Source organism: Triplophysa rosa, linkage group LG25 (assembly GCF_024868665.1).
Source record: "Triplophysa rosa linkage group LG25, Trosa_1v2, whole genome shotgun sequence".
NCBI lineage: Eukaryota > Metazoa > Chordata > Actinopteri > Cypriniformes > Nemacheilidae > Triplophysa > Triplophysa rosa.
In genome coordinates, this window is record NC_079914.1 from 17,007,801 (window position 1) to 17,023,639 (window position 15,839).

The 15,839-nt window shown below is 41.9% G+C and overlaps 3 protein-coding genes across 5 annotated transcripts; 2 read left to right on the forward strand and 1 right to left on the reverse strand.

Moving 5' to 3' along the window:
- Window positions 1-910: 910 nt before the first annotated feature.
- LOC130548797 (uncharacterized) lies at window positions 911-7,209 on the reverse strand. Its single transcript, XM_057325812.1, has 5 exons — window positions 7,023-7,209; window positions 5,618-5,706; window positions 3,493-3,580; window positions 1,137-3,048; window positions 911-1,024 (listed from the first exon to the last, which is right to left on the reverse strand). Exons 1-5 carry the CDS (start codon window positions 7,099-7,101, stop codon window positions 934-936), a joined length of 2,259 nt encoding a protein of 752 aa, XP_057181795.1. The 5' UTR covers window positions 7,102-7,209; the 3' UTR covers window positions 911-933.
- Window positions 7,210-7,348: 139 nt separating this feature from the next.
- LOC130548799 (putative uncharacterized protein GUCA1ANB) lies at window positions 7,349-9,855 on the forward strand. Of its 3 annotated transcripts, XM_057325816.1 has the most exons (3): window positions 7,349-7,469; window positions 9,382-9,531; window positions 9,598-9,855. In XM_057325816.1, the coding sequence occupies exons 2-3, from the start codon at window positions 9,457-9,459 to the stop codon at window positions 9,832-9,834; spliced, it is 312 nt and encodes a 103-aa protein (XP_057181799.1). In that variant the 5' UTR covers window positions 7,349-7,469; window positions 9,382-9,456; the 3' UTR covers window positions 9,835-9,855. The 3 variants fall into 3 exon arrangements, with proteins under 3 accessions (XP_057181799.1, XP_057181798.1, XP_057181801.1); XM_057325815.1 differs by lacking the exon at window positions 7,349-7,469 and having other exon boundaries at window positions 9,315-9,531; XM_057325818.1 differs by lacking the exon at window positions 7,349-7,469 and having other exon boundaries at window positions 9,315-9,504.
- A 920-nt stretch (window positions 9,856-10,775) lies between these two features.
- irf6 (interferon regulatory factor 6) lies at window positions 10,776-15,727 on the forward strand. The gene is made up of 8 exons (XM_057326322.1): window positions 10,776-11,015; window positions 11,561-11,773; window positions 11,860-12,049; window positions 12,163-12,246; window positions 12,627-12,836; window positions 12,921-13,313; window positions 13,503-13,627; window positions 14,942-15,727. The coding sequence occupies exons 2-8, from the start codon at window positions 11,600-11,602 to the stop codon at window positions 15,170-15,172; spliced, it is 1,407 nt and encodes a 468-aa protein (XP_057182305.1). The 5' UTR covers window positions 10,776-11,015; window positions 11,561-11,599; the 3' UTR covers window positions 15,173-15,727.
- Window positions 15,728-15,839: the final 112 nt, after the last annotated feature.

The following is a 15,839-nucleotide window of genomic DNA, read 5'->3' on the forward strand; positions in this document are numbered from 1 at the left end:
ACTGCAGGACTCGAAAACATGTGCACCATAAATTAGAATAAAATAATAAGTATTCTTTATTTACAATTATATTCTTAACACATAAGTATTTACTTTTTCTTTTTGTCCAGTATAACAAACATATATTTCTACATCAATGAAATCTAAAACAAATCATTTTTAAGGTTCTTTGTTCGAAAATGTATCGCTACAAAAAGCAGCAGAAATGAAAGGCATCTATATTTACTCTAATTCATGGACGAATCTATAACTGCGTTTACTAAACATCGTCAAATCTTCAGATTTGTTACGTTGCGTTTTTTCCAGGAATCATCCAGGACCGATACAAAAATCCTCTCACATCGAGAGCTGTCACAACTGAAAACGGTTACGATTAAGAACGTTCAAGTCCTTGATTGTTTGGCATGGACCGAAACGTCTAAATAGCCTGCGACCACTAAAACTAATTACAATGAAATCTTTCAGTTGACATTAAAATGTCATTATTGTGAGTTTGTGCATAGTTTATCATATATATATATATATATATATATATATATATATATACAGACACGTGTATGAAAAGGTCTCCGTATACCGCTCGTGTTCGGAATCTTTGATGTGAGCAAACGTACAGACAACCTTCCAACAACCAACAGAGTTACAGTAATACTTTAACAACATCGAAAAACCAGCAAAGAAAATACATTTCTGAATGTTTTAAATGCTCACTAACAATGTAAGAATCATGTCTTTAAATCAACGTTTTCTTCAAACGTTTAGCAACAACATAATGCAAATCAAATTCTCTTTTAACATTACTGCAGAAACGTTAACTTTCAGAGAACGTTATCGGACGTTCAGAGAATGTTAGCTGGGAATAAAGCGAAACAATCCCATGTGTCAGGTAGGTGTTTGTACAGGTAAGGCACATTTGTCTGGAACGAATCCAGTTCAGTTTTTTATTACTGGTGTTATTGGCTGTTTGCTTCCGGGTCTCACTGTGAACGTCATTCCAAACGACTGTTTGCTTGAAGGTCCGTTACTAGACAATAAAGATGACAAAATATTGCTTATGGTATCTATTAATCAGTATTTGAATCTTTAGTCTTGTTCTTTATCAATGTTGAAAACATGTAGTGTATGTGTAGTCTTACCTTGATCTAGATGGACTTGAAAAATCTTGAGTCTTTTTGGTTGCTTTGTTCTCCAGCTCCTTCATGTACAGACCCTGAGGTCTCGCTGGCGGGGCGGCACTGCGGGTTTGGAGAGGTTTGGACACTACAAATGGCGCCGGTCCTTCGTCATCAGAAAGCGGAGAGTTCCAGTCGTCGTTGAAATCTGCCTCTTTCACTGCTGAGAACTTGGGGTCCATCTCCAGCATCTTCCTCTGCAGGATACTAAGCAGCGTCGTCTGACTGGCCGGTGGGGGGGCCTGGACCGGCGGTGGGGCATATTTAATCTGAACGGGCGGTTTGGGTTGGATAACTGGTGGAGGGCATGGGGCTTTAGGAGGACAGGTGGGCGGTTTAGGTTTGGGGGTGATCAGTGGACCGTTGGTTACTGGTGGCGGTATGGACGGTTTAAAGGACGGAGGCGTGGCTTGTAAAGGGGGGGCAGGTGCGGGGTGAGCGGGAGGCGGGGCTGGGGGTTCGTCCTCTGGGTCAAAGTTAGCAAACTCGGGAGGTGGTGGGATAAACAACATCTCTTCACCGTTTTCCTCATCTCGGACAGCAATATGTTGTACCCCTGCTGAGCTGTTCATAGGGGTGGAGCTTAGCACTGACTTAGAGTAAGGTCCATTTGGGACGTCAACTTTAGTAGACAGCGGGACGACCGGTTGCGTGTTTATAGTCGGCTTGAATTCTACACTGGCTCTCTCTGACAGGTCTCGAGGAATGACGGTGAAGGAGTTTGGTTTCTCTACGTTAGGTTGGATGGCAGAAGTCTGGGGCTCATAGGAACCGCTGTTCTGTCGGGACAGATTGTTCTTCTTCTTTTCTCTTTCTTTAGAGGCCATCAGCAGAGCGAGCGGTGAGGTGGATGTTTCATTCTTCTTCCCCGAGCTCTCCAGCCCTCGTGTCTTCAGGTGTCGGTGGTTCAGGACCGGGCTGTACCTGTGAGACCTGCCAGGTATGTCCACATGAGTCTTCACCTGGCCAACATCAGGCTTCTTCTCTATTTTAGGTGAGAAATGTATAGGTGTTGTAGTCTCGGGTTCCGGATTGATCTTCGCCTCTTGCTTGGTTGGTTGACTTGGAGCTTGAACCTGGGCACCGTCTGGAATGTCATTCTCCAGTTGAGCGGCGGTACTCCCACGACGTGCCGGTTTGACGGGTGGCACCGACTGGACTTGTTTGAGAGATCCACCGCTGTTCCCGTTGACATGAACCCCAACGGGGTTCCCAGTGGAGTCTTCCAGTAACAGAATGGACTGGACTCGCTTCTCCCTGTCAACCTGCCCTGTGAGTACAGTGCCTTTCGGCATGTGGTAGATTTTAGCCGTGTTCTGAGGGTTGAAGCTGGAAAGCGTTGGAGTAGAGGCAAGTGGGGGTGTGGGCGATCTGGACTGGATGTCCATATTGGGTATGGAGGACAAGCGGATAGGTTTCAGAGGTGGCATTTTCTGGGTTTTGGGTAGGACAGGTGGAGGTTTACCCATCGAGGGAGGTGGTGGCGGGGTGAATTTAGGACAATCTGGGATCTCCTCGTAATCCAGGCTGGAGACGGAACCTCTGAAGCTGGATTTGTCTGATGGAGGTGTTGGAGGTGCCATTGGAGGAGGTATGAGGGAGGCCAGGTCTAACTGATCTCTGTAATTAGAGCCGTTATGTGACGGAGGTTTAGGGGGTGGCATGGCAGGTGGCTGCAAACTTGCTGTGTCTATGAATGGATGTCTGTCTCCGTGACTCGGGGGAGGTGGAGGGATGAACGATGGAGGGCGCTGGGCTACTGAAGAGGGCGGAGGGGGTGGAGGGGCGGAGCTGGGCGGAGGGGGTACAAATAATTCCCCCTCACTCATGTTGTAGGCAGAAAGCTTTCCTCCGTTTTGGAGGTTTCTGGGGCTTCCTGAAAAGGAACCAAATGTGACAATCAACCACTAGTTTAATAACTCAACAAAACCTCCAAACAGCAAAGAACAACATCATGGAAACTCAGAAGTGAAGCGCGGTATTCAATGTGTTTCGTGGTTTTGACAAGTGGTCGACTCTTGGTGGACAACATTTCAATCAACCAATCAGATTTGAGGGCTAAGTTTAGTCTTACAACCTGGGTTAGGTGCTTCTACTTCATTTCTCTTTGATATCTGAGATAAGTTATATGCTTCGGGTTTGGGGTGGGGTTTTTCTACAGAAATGTTGTCCCAGGGTCAACAAACTATGTTGACCCACAAACTTGGCCAAATCATTTTCTTTTACGTAACACAATAAAACAGCTCTTGATCAAACACAACAATGTTCAACGACATGAATTCCCAAATGCTTCACCGCAGATTCTGAAGTGTCAACTCACCTGTACCGTTCACTGTAGGTTCAATGAAGGGCAGCAAAAGTGGAACTTTGGGAGTCGGAACCGCAAAGCCTTGGAGGGAATCGTTGGACTGTGATTTAAAGAGAAACATGGGTCAGAACCTCTGAACGTTCAGTCTGAGAGCTTATGTGACGGTTATGAGACGAGGGAGCCATCAAACACGCCTGTTATTGTAGGAGCAGCTGAGTCAGAGTTTGAATTTCTAGCCACCGAACCAACCAGTTTCCCTCAACTATTCTGAGAGATTATGACATTCCAGGATACAATCATTTATCGGTCTGTCCGTTTCCGTCTTTATTTCTCGGACACACACAGCTATAGCTGTAAACTACAGGCCTGTCTTGATTTTATACGCAATCTGGTTGAATCAGTGTTGTGCATGTTGTTTATGTAAATCCTTGTCACTGACTCATGGACGTTCTTCGCCAACACCCTATAAACACAGCCGTGAGGCGTTCAGGGAAATGATATGAATGCTAATCTAAATACACAATGATTTCTCTAAGAAACATCTTAAAGGAGTAGTTCAAGCCAAAAATAACATTTCTGTCATCATTTTTTCACTCTCATCCCTGATAGCATGCTTATATCTGGGAGACGTCCATTTAATGTCTGCATTTACATCTGCAATTCGTCTCTAAAACATTTTTCTGTCAGATGGCATATAGACATTTAAAAGATGTCTGTAAGATGTTTACGATTTAGAATGTGTGCGTTTATCAGATGTTTTTACGCAGCAGATGTTTTCCAGATCTTTAGCAGACATCTTACAGACGTACCTGTGCTAGCTTGGGTGTGATTGTAAACCTGTATGAGAGTCTTTCTTCAGTAGAACACAACAGATGACACGCTTTGAGACACGTCTCGGTGGTTTTTTGTTCATACAAATAGAGTCAATGGAGTTCAGTGTTGTTTGATTATCAACATTCTTCAAAATATCTTCTCATGTGTTGTGCAGAAGAAAGAAACTCATACAGGTTGATGACAGAATTCTCATTTTTGGCTAAACGATCTCTTTAAGATGTGTTGGGATTAGCCTTCAGAATGCGGTCTTAAACATTACTTGCACACGTTTTCATTTGTCAGATCATGACGTACGGTGCATTCAAGGTTCACTTTATCACTCTGTTCGTTGGCTAGGAATGACATTCATGACCTTGAAGTTGGCGGTGCGTGGAAACACCAGCTCAAGATGTGCTTCACGTCACTCCTTCAGGTTTATTATGCAAAAATAAGTCACGTCTCCCCTCACGAGTTCCTCAAGACACGATTTGTATCTGTGAACATGTGCATAGTGATGCCACAAACAAACGGTTTGATTCACATCAGACGTCAGAAAACGTGTGCACACACGTGACGGGCCGCGAGTCGCTGTCTAAACACAACGTGCGTATTCAAAACAGCACCTGCAGGTCTGAGAGAGAACCCGCCGCGACCTCAGATGAGAACATCCCAATCATCTCCAGAGGCGAATCAGTCAATCGGGTCACGACATGAATCTGACTGTGATGATGTCATCGTATCACCACGGTGATATAAACACGCAAGTGTTGTTCAGTCACAGTGAAAGTTTGTGTTTATATATTGAGGGTGTGTATGTCCTGAAGCGAGAGGTGTGTCCCCGAGCATGTGTGTGTGTGTGGGAAGGTTTCGCTCGGTTTCTTTGACTAAATTAAGCACATAAAACACACAAAAAAATGGAGTACTATCATGGTATCCTTGCTGTGCCATAGTGCTGCCATGGTATGTTTCTGTGATGGTTTTTACATTGCGCTCCTCTTACAAATAAGCATTATGGTGCGAGGATGGTACCGGACGGTCAAACCGAGCGGAGCAGATGTTTTCCAAGAGGAGAAAATTAAAGAAATGAAAAAAAAAACCATTCTAAAACAATTATACATTTCCAAAATGATTGAAATTTTAAATCTATGCTTTGATGCAAGTAAAAAATTGGCATTTTTTTGCCATTTATGATGCTTAAAGTGAATATCTGTGGCTGTTATAATTCATACATGTGGATCATTTACACAATAAACCCACTGAAGTTCAGCGGACCAAACACAAACACACTCATCTGGTCACGTGACCGGAGGGTTTTTACACTTACCGTGAAGTGTTTGACCGTCGGCCGTGAACGGACTTTGGCGGTTCCTGACTCTGGAATGGCGGCCGAGTCCAACATCAGCTCCACGTGATCTACAAACATCAGAACAGCCGACAGCTCAGACTCACAGACGGACGAATAACAGGTTCATGTGATCTTCAGAACATGTCAGAGGTCAACGTTCCTCTGTTTATATCATCACACGCGAATAGTCACAGAGCTTTGAGATCTCTTTAATATCTCCGTTATTTCTCTGAGACATCGGTGAGATGAAGTGGAGAGCAATGGAAACGTCTCTTGTGTGTCTCAGATATTTCTCGTGTGAAAACGAGTCAGAAATGTGACAACGACAGATGCGTGTCAAACTGAGCTCACATTTGTCAAGTCTGCAATCAAACGTCAATATTATTGAAGATCTCGATATCAACTCAAACATTTCTCATCACATTTACAATCTACAACTCGTGTGTTTCAACAATGAAACTCTCATTTGTTTCTCTTTTTATTTTCGTTTTTAGAAGAAACATCTGAAACATCCAAGTTGAGTTGTAGACCGCTGTCAGAATCTGAATATTTCCTTGAATGCAGTGACTTTTTTTATTTAATGAGTTGATAATTGTGTTAATTGTGTCACATCTGAGCTGTGATAACAGCTGATAGATAACTCGTGACCTGCATTCTGATCAATATATGTAAATATACTGCTGTAAATATATCTGATTTTCCTGCTGTACGTGTCTGATATGTGCGGAGACGATAAAAATACGGGTAAATAATTCAACCTAATATTTGTTGCATTTGTAATGACTTTGATTTAAATACAAAATAACACTTTATAACCAAGCTGACCATGTTGAGGGCACCATAGTCGGAAGCCAATACCGTGATAAGGATCGTCTCGAGGGGTTTATCACGGTATCTGGGCAGTACTTCAAAGAATAGCATATAATTCCCACATGAAAAATTCTAGTTTTTAGTTATTTTACAATATTCACTAGATTTCAGCAATAGTTCATACTACACAATATATACTATAGAGTATACATTAACAACGTGTAGAAGTTAATATACTACAGTTTGCTATAGTTAATACTATACTACAGTTTTTTCATGTAGGTTAATAATTTGTATTTAATACATACTTTTAATAAACAATATGATTATGCGATTATTTTTGTCATAAAACGCATCGGAGATTACTGTAAAGTATAGTAACTAAACATCCTTAACTTGTTTTAAGTGTTTAAAGAAACTTTAAGAGGTTTTTAAGAACTGAACGCGCAAAACTGTGACGCGCAAGCGCGCGACCTCCTGGACAAGTGCGAAGGTCGCGTGCAGTAGACTTTCAATCCAGTATTCGATCAGTGGCCGGTTTCAGATCAATAACTGCGGTGTAAATCCGACTTACCAATTTCCTTGATTTCCACATTGGTGTCGAACAGATTTCGATTCTTCCGACCCAAGAAATTCAGAGGTCTTTTCTTCATGTTAATCACAATCTCAGTGGATTTATCCAGAATAGATTTAAATCCTCATGATTTTACGTGTGTCAGTGGAAAGTCACAGTGATGCGAGCGCGAGCGCTGATGTAAAAACACTGAAGTGAATAAAATGGCCACTTGCACCTGTCCTGAAACACCCTGTTGACCCCGCCCACAAGACGCACATACACTTGACCCAGGCAACTGGCTCCGCCCACAACAAACATAAAGCGCTGCGCGACCTCTGACTCCGCCCATTGTAGAGGAAACACACCTCGCGCTTCAATCCTGCGCCAGTCGACGCTCCACACCCACAATATTACTCACTCGGCTTTACATTAAAAATCAAAGAAACTCAAGTATTTGTTGTCATGGTGAGTTTCAGGAAAATCTAAAAATAAAATTCTGTTCGATTGTTCTGATGTCACTGATCGTTGTTTGTTTCCAGTAAGATGTGCACGTGTGTGTAAAGCCCTTTGGGAAATACATCAGATATATTTTATATTAAATATTTAGTTAGCCAATATGATATAGCCTATATAGTGAAACATAATGCAATAAATGTATGATGTATAACAGGGTCAAAGGTCACATGTCTGACCAGATAGCAGATGTAATACAGCAGAGATAATATAGCCTACTAACTGCATCTTTCAAGAACTTGAGCTTTTAACAATATTTAATATTTTATACAAAATATTTCAAGTCAATATGAATATTGTAATAAAATCTCAAGGAATATAACATACGCAGTTCAGTAGTATTTAATTGTGTCAGCATAAAAATAGACAGTTTTAATGGTGTCATCTGAAAATAAAGGGAAGGAATGAACACTCCCCGTAGAATGATGGAGAACAATGTATTCCAGGATAGAAGTTAAAATGTCAGAGGGAGTTTGTGGGCGTATCCCATCATTCCCAGTTGGCACGGGACCAGAATTGAAACTGGTTTGTCCTGTTCGTCCAGCCGAGGAGAAAAGCAAGAACCTCTCTTTTGAGAATGTTCAGAATGTGTCAGTGAGCTCTTCGAGATCTGTTTCCCAGAAATTCACGAAACTGTTCTTAAGGCAAAATATAAGATTCTTCTTAAGATAAATTACAGGAAGTTCGTAAGAATGTTTCTTCTTAAGAAGTTTTCAAATATGTTTTTCATAAGAATAAAACGACATATGCTTTGTAAATCCATCTTGAGAAATAAATGTAAGAAATGTCTTATAAGAAGTTATTTCGGGAATGCAAAATATGCAAATTTGAATTTAAGAAAAAAGTATGGCAGTTAAACAGAATTTTCTTCTTAAAGTCCCAGTGAAATTAAGAATTACAATGCCTATGTGTTCATGAAATATCGCAGCGTTTATAGTAAATAGTTGATCAGTGTGGGTCATTCTCTTTATAAAATTCGTGTGCCCTCATAATCTTCAGTTAAAATCTGAGAATGCACTTCCGTCCTGTAATGACTCTCTATCTCAAATGATGTATGCTAGACGGCTTAGGCGGATTAACTCATTAACTCCTCCCCTTCAACTGTCAGTCTGCTGCAACATCCATTTCAAAACGCAACGGCTGTTTTCATACATCCAATCAAATCGCAGAGAAATATGAAAGCCACGCCCACTATTTTCTCATTAGAAATTCAATTTCACTCGGAAATGTATCGCAACTTCCGGTTCAAGGGGACTTTAAGAATGTTTTGTGAATCCAGCCCCTGATGAGCTAGACACAGATTCCTTACATGATTTATCAATAAAAACAAAACCAGAATCAAACTCTATGTGAGTTTTTAGGATTAATAAATACCAGAGATAGAGGGCAGTCGAAGTGATGTCTGGAGGGTTTATTTGTCCAATATTTGCTTTAATTTCCTGAGGTGAGATTAAATCAACAAAATATGAAATGTATGGTACAAAATGGAGAAAACACCATTTTTTTATTCGGTCGACAAATCTTTTTTATAGATAGATAGATACTTTTATATAGACCTTTTATTTTATAAGTATTATAAAATAATACTTTATTATATTGACCTTTGTCAAGTCATATTTCAGCGTCAAAAACGTAAACAAACGTTTAACTTCCGCTAGACCTTTGCAAAGAATCAATAGTTTTAATTTAATTTAATTAATAATAAATTATGAATAGCTATACGTTACTATTAATATAATCTCAATTTTAAATGAATTGTTATATTATAACCAAACACAGAGCGATATTCAACTTCGGGCCAGGCGCGCGCGTCCGATGAAACGGTCTCTGTTGTCATGGTAACCTCTGTGTGATGTCTTAACAGGGTCAGTCCTGAGGTGAAATCTCTTCACTCGTCATCACATCTGAATAAAAGAGACAGAGAGACAGACAGGTGGTGATGATGAACAGTGCTGCTGCAGCTGATGATGATGTGATGGAGCCGCAGGTGAGGAGAACAGACGAGAGCGCGCAGGTAACATCATCACATCACACACCTCTCTCTGATCTCCGTTGTGATGATGTGAAGTGTTTGTTGTAGGATGTGATGGTTTCTCTGGCGTCTGGTGTGCCGGTGGACGTCAGCAGTGATGGAGAGGTGACAGATGCTCACAGCCGTCACTACAGCAGTTTAAACTCTCTGAGACCCTTCTACACCGCACAGAAGCCCACCTGTGGATATAGTTTCTCCTGGGACACAGATCATAGACACAAACCCACCGGCCTTCAGCCTCACAACCCCGCAATGTGGAGAAACACGTGTGTGTACAAACACTAACAATAAACCTACAGTCCTGCATCACAAACTGCGTGTGTGTGTGTGTGTGTGTGTGTGTGTGTGTCACCTCGATCATCAGCGTTTATTTTTAAATGTTTTATGATCTTTTTCAGTCTCTTTAATACAAATAGAAAATACAGTAAATATGGACACAAAATGAAAAACTGTCACATAGTCAGAAGTCGTATTTAATTCAGGTTCCTGCAATCGCTTAAGCGTAAATAAAGTTTTTTTTTAAAGTTAGGATTCATGTTGTGCTGATCTGTAGCGCCATCTGCTGGTGTCATCATGAACACGAGAGAGAGACTTTTATTCTATTCTCAGGTTTCTGCCTAAAATGTACATTTTACAAATATTTTAATTGTTTACCTTTCAGTCGATTTGTTTATTTACATATACTTTATTTTATATTTCATTCTTTATTTGATCTTTTACTTAGCAACTTATTTTAATTTCACTTTAATGTTTGTACTTATTGTATGTCTTTTGTTATATGTTCAATACTTTGGCAATATTGTAAGAACACACAATCATGCCAATAAAGTAGAGAGAGAGAGAGAGAGATGCAGTTCAAAGTGAAGGGAAATCGATAGAATGTGTTTATTTACAGTGAATCAATACCATCTGTTTATTTATAGAGTGGCTTCCATTTGCTGATGTTTTCTGAGGAAAATAATTTAAATAAAATAGTCTGTGGTGATATATCTTTATCTTGAACGTGTGAGTTAAAAATAAGCAAACATTTCCACCACACGATTGTGTAAAACGAATGTGTTAAACTAAACAATGTGTAAAACCAGTCGTGATTCAAATCGAAATAATTGTAAGTTTTGATAGTTGTCATTTTATTTGACTTAAATAAATGTGAATGGAGAGTTTCACAAGGTCATAAATACAAGCGCGCGCGCGCGCGTGTGTGTGTGTGAAGGTGTGACCCGCTGAAAGGCGCGTGACGTCACCGCCGTACCTGAGTTTCGGCAGACGGTGAAACTCTCGCGCAGAGTCACGAAACACACTTCACGCGGACACACGCCGCACCCGTGATCGGATTATCTCACGGACTCTTTAGATAAACGTCTTGTAAAGGTTTATCTTCAGTAATCTGTGGTGTTTTTCCAGCGAGGTCGTAGTTTCGCGGGGTTTTCCTGGTTTGAGGCGCGAGCGCTTCCTGAAACCTGCAGGTGAGACGCGTTTATATGAGTTTTTCACATTTGATCACATTTATATTATGTATTTGTGCTATTTTACTCTTACTGACGGCGCTATAATGTGTTAAAATCAACGTTTTATTTATTTGTAAATGTTTGTGTGTTCAAACGCCGGAATTCGTGTTAGTTTCGAGTTATCACACTCACCGGAAGTTTGTTTACTCATAAAGTATCTTATAAATAGTTTTAAAGTCATATTGCACACATCAAGCATACTATGTTTTATAAATCATATAGTTGCAATATAATAATACGGTATGTATGAATATATTCAGGTATATGACTTTTAATCGTGTCGATTGTAATGAATGGTCAGGTCAGTAATACAGTTTTAATAATGTTTTCAAACGTGTTTCCAAACTTCCTAAATAGCAAAGAAACGCACATAAGCATGCAAGAAAACAAACAAGGAGTAGATACCGATTTGAATCCGAAGTGAAGTGAAACCGGATTAAACGCGCGCGGTGTGAACGGGAGATCTTTCTGTTGTATTGATTTGTTTCGGCTTTACTCCGCAGTGTACGAGGGGCAGTTTTTCTCTCCCGCAGGGGGACGTCATGTCTTCTCACCCCCGGCGCGTGCGGCTCAAGCCCTGGCTGGTGGATCAGGTGAATAACGGGGTGTTTCCGGGTCTGATGTGGCTGGACCGCGACGCCCGCCGCTTCCAGATTCCATGGAAACACGCCACACGTCACACGCCGCAACAGGAAGAGGAAAACACCATCTTTAAAGTGAGTTATTGTGTGCGTCAGATGTGGAATAGTGCAGGAGATCAGACACAGACTGATGTGTGTGTGTGTGCGTGTGTGTGTGTCAGGCGTGGGCTGTGGAGACGGGGAAATATCAGGAAGGAGTGGATGAGCCGGATCCGGCTAAATGGAAAGCTCAGCTGCGCTGTGCCCTCAACAAGAGCCGAGAGTTTAATCTCATTTATGACGGAACCAAAGAAGTTCCCATGAACCCACGGAAGATCTACGATGTGTGTGACATTACACCCAGTAACCCAGGTGCGTACGCACACACACACACGTGGACTAGCCCGAAATCACGTATGATTCACTTTTCATCATTGAATCACTGAATCAGACTGGATGACTAGTTTTGTCTCTCGCTCTCTCAGGTTCAGTTCACACAGATGAGACCGACGGTGATGAAGATGATATTCCGGACACTCCAGACCCTCCACCACCATATCCACCACAACGTACCCACACGCACACACCTGTTGAAGACTATTCAGAATCAGAATCAGAATCAGAAGAGCTTTATTGCCAAGTGTGCTTGCACACACAAGGAATTTTCTTTGGTGTTGGAAGCTTCTAGTACAGACATTCAACACAATGACAATACAATATAATACGATTTAAAGTCTAAAACATTCTAAATTGTGCATATATAAAAATAAAGACTATTTTACAGAAAATGGGGGATAATAACATATAAGAGACATTGTACAGGGTAGTATATAGTAGAATAAACATATTAACAGATTGTGTTAATATTCTGGCTAATACAACTTGTTGTCGCGCAACTGACATCTTGTTAATATAAACGATCGTTTTTAATACTCGTGTGTGTGTTCAGGGATGAGCGCCTCTCCGATGGCTCAGGTCTGGACTCCTCCGGGTTCAGTCTCTCCCATGCAGCCCCCCAGCTGCCCGCCTCCTCCTCCGGCCTGGAGACCCAAAGAAGAGCCAGACGTGGAGATGCAGCCGCCGCCCATGGAGGTCCAGACCCCCACACCTCTGGAGGCCATGTTCGCCACCCCGGAGACGTGGATCAGCTCTCTGCCCAGTAGGAAATAACACGCGTGTTAAATACATAATCTGCATTGGTTCGACCGTTTCTCAACTCGCCCGTGTCACGTGTGTTTCCCAGTGACCGATCTGGAGGTGCAGTGCTTTTACCGCGGTAAGGAGGTGTGTCCGCCGGCGATCGTCAGTAACCCGCAGGGCTGCCGGCTGTTTTACGGGGATCTGGGTCCTATGGTGAATCAGGAGGAGCTGTTCGGCCCCATCAGTCTGGAGCAGGTGCGCTTCCCCCCCACCGAACACATCGCCAACGAAAAGCAGCGCGTCTTCACCAGCCGCCTGCTGGACGTCATGGACCGCGGGCTCATCCTGGAGGTCAGCGGTCACGACATCTACGCCGTCAGGCTGTGTCAGTGCAAAGTGTACTGGTCCGGTCCTTGCGCACCCAACCCCAACGCTCCCAATCTCATCGAGCGTCAGCGAAAGGTCAAACTCTTCTGTCTGGAGTCCTTCCTCAGCGGTGAGCGTCCGGTCTTCGTCGTCCGGTTTTCTGCTTTAGTTTGACACAAACCTTTACTTTTGGAAAATATAAGTGAATCACTTTTTGTGTTTAACTGGAAATGAGATTGTTTGGCGTTATAAGGCAGAAAATGATCCGATGTTTGATGATGAAAGTGTCATTTTAAGATCTGCTCGTGTGTGTTTGCAGGTGTGATCGCTCACCACCAGCGAGGTCAGTCGTCCTCTGATTCGCCCATGTTTGACATTAATCTGTGTTTCGGGGAGGAGTGGCCCGACGGTCGACCTCGAGACAGAAAACTCATCATGGTGCAGGTGAGACTTCACACACTTCCTGCTTCAACCCGGAACTAAATCAACACAATCCACAGCGTTTGATGAAAATCATACATGCGGAAACATGAATTTAACATGTTTAGGGGTGTTCTGAGACACGCTGTTTACGATTTGATTTAATACCTAATACGATCATGATTGTATATTTCATCACACTATTTTGAGTAAAATGTAGAAGCAAAACGAAAAATGTTTTTCGAAACATGAATGATTTTCAGTATAATTTTTTGTTGCGCACGCAGGTTTACGTCAAAGTTGGATAAACTTCTATAGCGGTGAATGGGAGGCTACCACAAATATCTTTTTTGCATTCTCATTTGCTCAAATAGCAAATGAAAAACTCGACGATAGTGTTTTTACTACTTTCATTCAAAAAAATAAAAAAAAATGGAGAGAGTCTGATGACGGCAGTGAAAAGAGAGAATGATGGCAAATTAACCGTGACTTCTTTATGCCGTGGTCAGACTTGACTTTGAGCATGCGAAGAACGTTCGGATGGTGGTACGAAAATGGATGTGTGCGATTCTTCCATTTTTTACATTTCTGTACCGAGAGGTCACGCTGTAACGTTTTGATCTTCTTTTGGTCTCACGCACTCACGTGACGTGAATTCGCAGGTCAGAGTTCACCAAACCTGAACATTGCTACGCAGCGAAATGCGAAATATCGTTGGACGGGCTCGCGTTTCCGGTCTGTCGCATGCGTATGAATGGAAGTCAATGGAGGGAAAAGTCAAGTGTGACCACGGCTTTAGACGCTGTATAAGAAACATCCTCGCACGAGCGTTAACAATTGTTTGTAATTTGCTGAAAGGTAATATAATACAAACGTACGTGCATTTAAAAAAAAGAAAATATAAAAAACTTTGGAGGAATTACGACATTGATGACTGTTGAACACGTCATCACAGGCTTGTAAAAAGGTCCAACATTCAAGGTTTCATTTAATTTGAGTGTATGTGAAAGAATACAAATTAAATAGACCTGCCAATAAAAAATAAAACCTAAAAGGTTACCCCGAAACGTCCTTTTGAAATCCGTGAAAGCACAAAATAATATTTAAAACATGAAATATATTTAAATACATGGTTGCATCTCCACCAATAAAATTAAGCAGTCAATGCCAAATCTATATTTGATCTTTTTAATGCAGTTTAGTAAATGCAACTTTTTCGATTATAAGTGATTATTGTAAGTGAAGAAGTTTAAACGCTCCTTTGGTGTTTGATTTGATCTGAAATTGTGAACATCGTGAAGTGAATGAACTTCATTGATGGTGTGTGTGTGTGTGCAGGTGATTCCGGTGGTGGCTCGTATGATCAGCGAGATGTTCTCCGGCGACTGCACGCGCTCCTTCGACAGCGGCAGCGTTCGTCTGCAGATCTCCATTCCTGACATCAAAGACAACATCGTCACGCATCTCAAGCAGCTCTACCGTCTCCTACAGACACATCAGGGTCAGGACAACTGGCCTCTGCCGCCCGGAGCCGGGATTCACCTGACGCAGGCCCTGCAGACGCAGTGATGCGCAGACGGCCCGCCAACGACCAATCGGAAGAGGTTTTATGGGAAAGTACTTAAAGACGTTTGCGGACGCGGATGTGAGAGACGGACCGTGACCGCTCGATGGAGATCTCATCTCTGGGTCGAAGTCTAGCACGCGTGTGTGTGTGTGTGTGTGTGTGTGTGTGTGTGTGTGTGTGTGTGTGTGTGTGTGTGTGTGCGCACACGCGTGTTGTGACTGTTAATAATCAGCCACACAGATACAGAACCCCTCACGCTAACCTCTGCCAATATTTAAACTCGGATCACGCTTTTATTAAACTAACTAATGTGTTGTTTGTTAGTGTAGTTGTTCACACTGTATCGTCATGAGCTCTTTTAATCTCGTTTCTCATTATTAATGTTTTTATTGCATTAAACGACATCATAGTGATCGACGTCATCTGCTTTACGTGGTTCTGTGCACTTTCGGGGTGAATGGCATTTGTTTTATTAAACTGTATGGATTTCATATCCCATCTGATCATTCACAGATGTGTTTTTTTGTTGGATTTACTAAATAAAATGGAAAAACACACCTTTGGTTTTGTTGATATTTAATGACACATTGAACGTTTGGGGAAAAGCTCAGAAAAACATTTTCTCCTAAAAAGAATGTCTGAAGCTGTCGTTTACGGTTTAATCGTTGA